This window comes from Hippocampus comes, unplaced genomic scaffold, assembly GCF_001891065.2.
Source record: "Hippocampus comes isolate QL1 unplaced genomic scaffold, H_comes_QL1_v1.1 scaffold75, whole genome shotgun sequence".
In the NCBI taxonomy this organism is placed as follows: domain Eukaryota; kingdom Metazoa; phylum Chordata; class Actinopteri; order Syngnathiformes; family Syngnathidae; genus Hippocampus; species Hippocampus comes.
The window spans coordinates 205,058-207,037 of NW_017805007.1; the positions used below are offsets into that span (position 1 = coordinate 205,058).

The 1,980-nt window shown below is 40.8% G+C and overlaps 1 protein-coding gene across 1 annotated transcript in view; it reads left to right on the forward strand.

Moving 5' to 3' along the window:
* The window catches only part of cemip (cell migration inducing hyaluronidase 1), a 154,735-nt gene that overhangs the window by 64,897 nt on the left and 87,858 nt on the right, over nucleotides 1–1,980 (forward strand). The window contains exon 5 of the mRNA XM_019859939.1: nucleotides 284–520. Coding sequence (XP_019715498.1) covers nucleotides 284–520 — 237 coding nt within the window. The remainder of the gene's footprint in view (nucleotides 1–283; nucleotides 521–1,980) is intronic.

Sequence of the window (1,980 nt, forward strand, 5' to 3'; positions counted from 1 at the left end):
GGAGAGAGAGAGAGAGAGAGAGAGAGAGGACAAGTGTGTGCATGTGCGCGCGCGCATGTGTGCACTTATAACTGTAAAAAAGTTTTTGCATTGTGTGAGACACACACACACACACACACACACACACGATTAGTAATGTGCACACTGAGTGGCATGAAAACTGTACATCTAATGTACATTTCATACCATAAGCATTAGACTTGACTTAAGTGACAAGATATTGCACTCTTCTCTGTGGCTTTTTTTATTTTTGAAAATGACTCTTGCGCACTGCTGTTCTCAGGTCAGATGACACTGATCAGGAGCACAGCTATTTTGGCCGCAAATACATTGGTGTAGGGACCGGAGGGATTTTGGAGATCCACGGAGCAAAGAAGCTCTCATGGACTTTCTTGAATAAAACCCTCTATCCCGGAGAAAGCCACCAAAATCACTACCTGTTGGAGAGAAGCTGGGGGAACCGAGGCATCATTGTCCATGTAATTGACCCCAAGAAAGGAGAGGTACTGAGTGATGACAGGTGAGTGGACACTCAAATTTGAAGTGATTTCTCTCTCTCTCTCTCTCTCTCTCTCTCTCTCTCTCTCTCCCCTCAACCATTTGGTTTTCTTTTTGTACTTTGTATATTCAACAGATTTTATTGCTTAAGTCCACACTGTGCAAAGCAGCAAACTGTATTTTATGATCTAGAAACATTTTCAGGAGGGCAATTTCAAACATCCTTAAACTTAAATTTAGCATTTTTTTAAATCAAAGTCACAAGGCATTAACAAATTTTGGAAGTGTAAAAGGCCCTACAATGATGACACCTCAAGAGGAAATAATTGAAATGGTAAGTGTTTATTAATGTTCAATTTCAATTAAAGGGATACTTCACAAATGTATGCCATTTGCAGCAGTAAAATGTTTTTCCTATAATTAACTTCATAATCTTACAGTTTGCCGCCATGTTTATTGAACACATTGCTAGATACCCGGCATCTGTGCAAACATTGAACTAGATTACACAATGATACATGCACACAGCTACCCCGAATGGAATGCACCTACGGCGTTAATCCTGAAAGATTGAAGACATATCGTTTCCAGCCAATATTATGAAGTGAGATTCCACTCGATGTGAAAGATGCAGCAGTGGATGGTCTTTTCAAACTACACTTTGGATAAGGGGTGGATAGGGAGGTGCAACATACATGGTGCTCGTTTGCGAGCTACAACGCCATGGACAATCTTGGAAATAATATCGCCATACCTTGCACGCATGATCAAAAGAGCACGGCTTTGGTCCGGTGTATCATTGGTTTAATTACGAGGGCTGACTCTGCCTGTCTTTTGTACAGCCCCACAAGTGTGTGTGTGTGTGTGTGTGTGTGTGTGTGTGTGTGTGTGCGTGCGTGCGTGCGTGCGTGCGTGCGTGCGTGCGTGCGTGCGCGCGCGCGCGTGCGTGCGTGCGTGTGCATGCGTGCGTAACTTTTTTAGTATCCCATTTTAATTTTAATTTTTATTTAACAGGAACAATATATAAGACATTGCCTTCTAAAATTTGGATAATTATATGCATGTAAAACATTTAGCTTCAGTGTATTTGCAATTTTAGTCCCTGGTCAGGCTTGAAAATGTATTAATTTATATTTATTGAATACAATAAAAAAAAATAATTAATACAATTAATAAATAGCATCAATCAATCCATTTTAGACACTTGTATATGTCTGAGTGCCTCAGCAATCTAAGTGTACCGGGTTAGTGTATATGCTGTGTCCATGCAGAACTTGTGTTTACATTTATTTGGTTTGTCTTGTTTCCCAGGACCCTGATGGGGGACAGGAGAAGGAGCTTCAAGGCAGGCTGGTACCATATCCACCCCTGGCTTGAATATTCTCAACAGATGGACTCGGCGTATTGTTACGCTTGCAGATATTTTAGCCCTCCTAATACTGTTTTTTTCTCATCACTGTAATGTTATGACTACAATGCTTT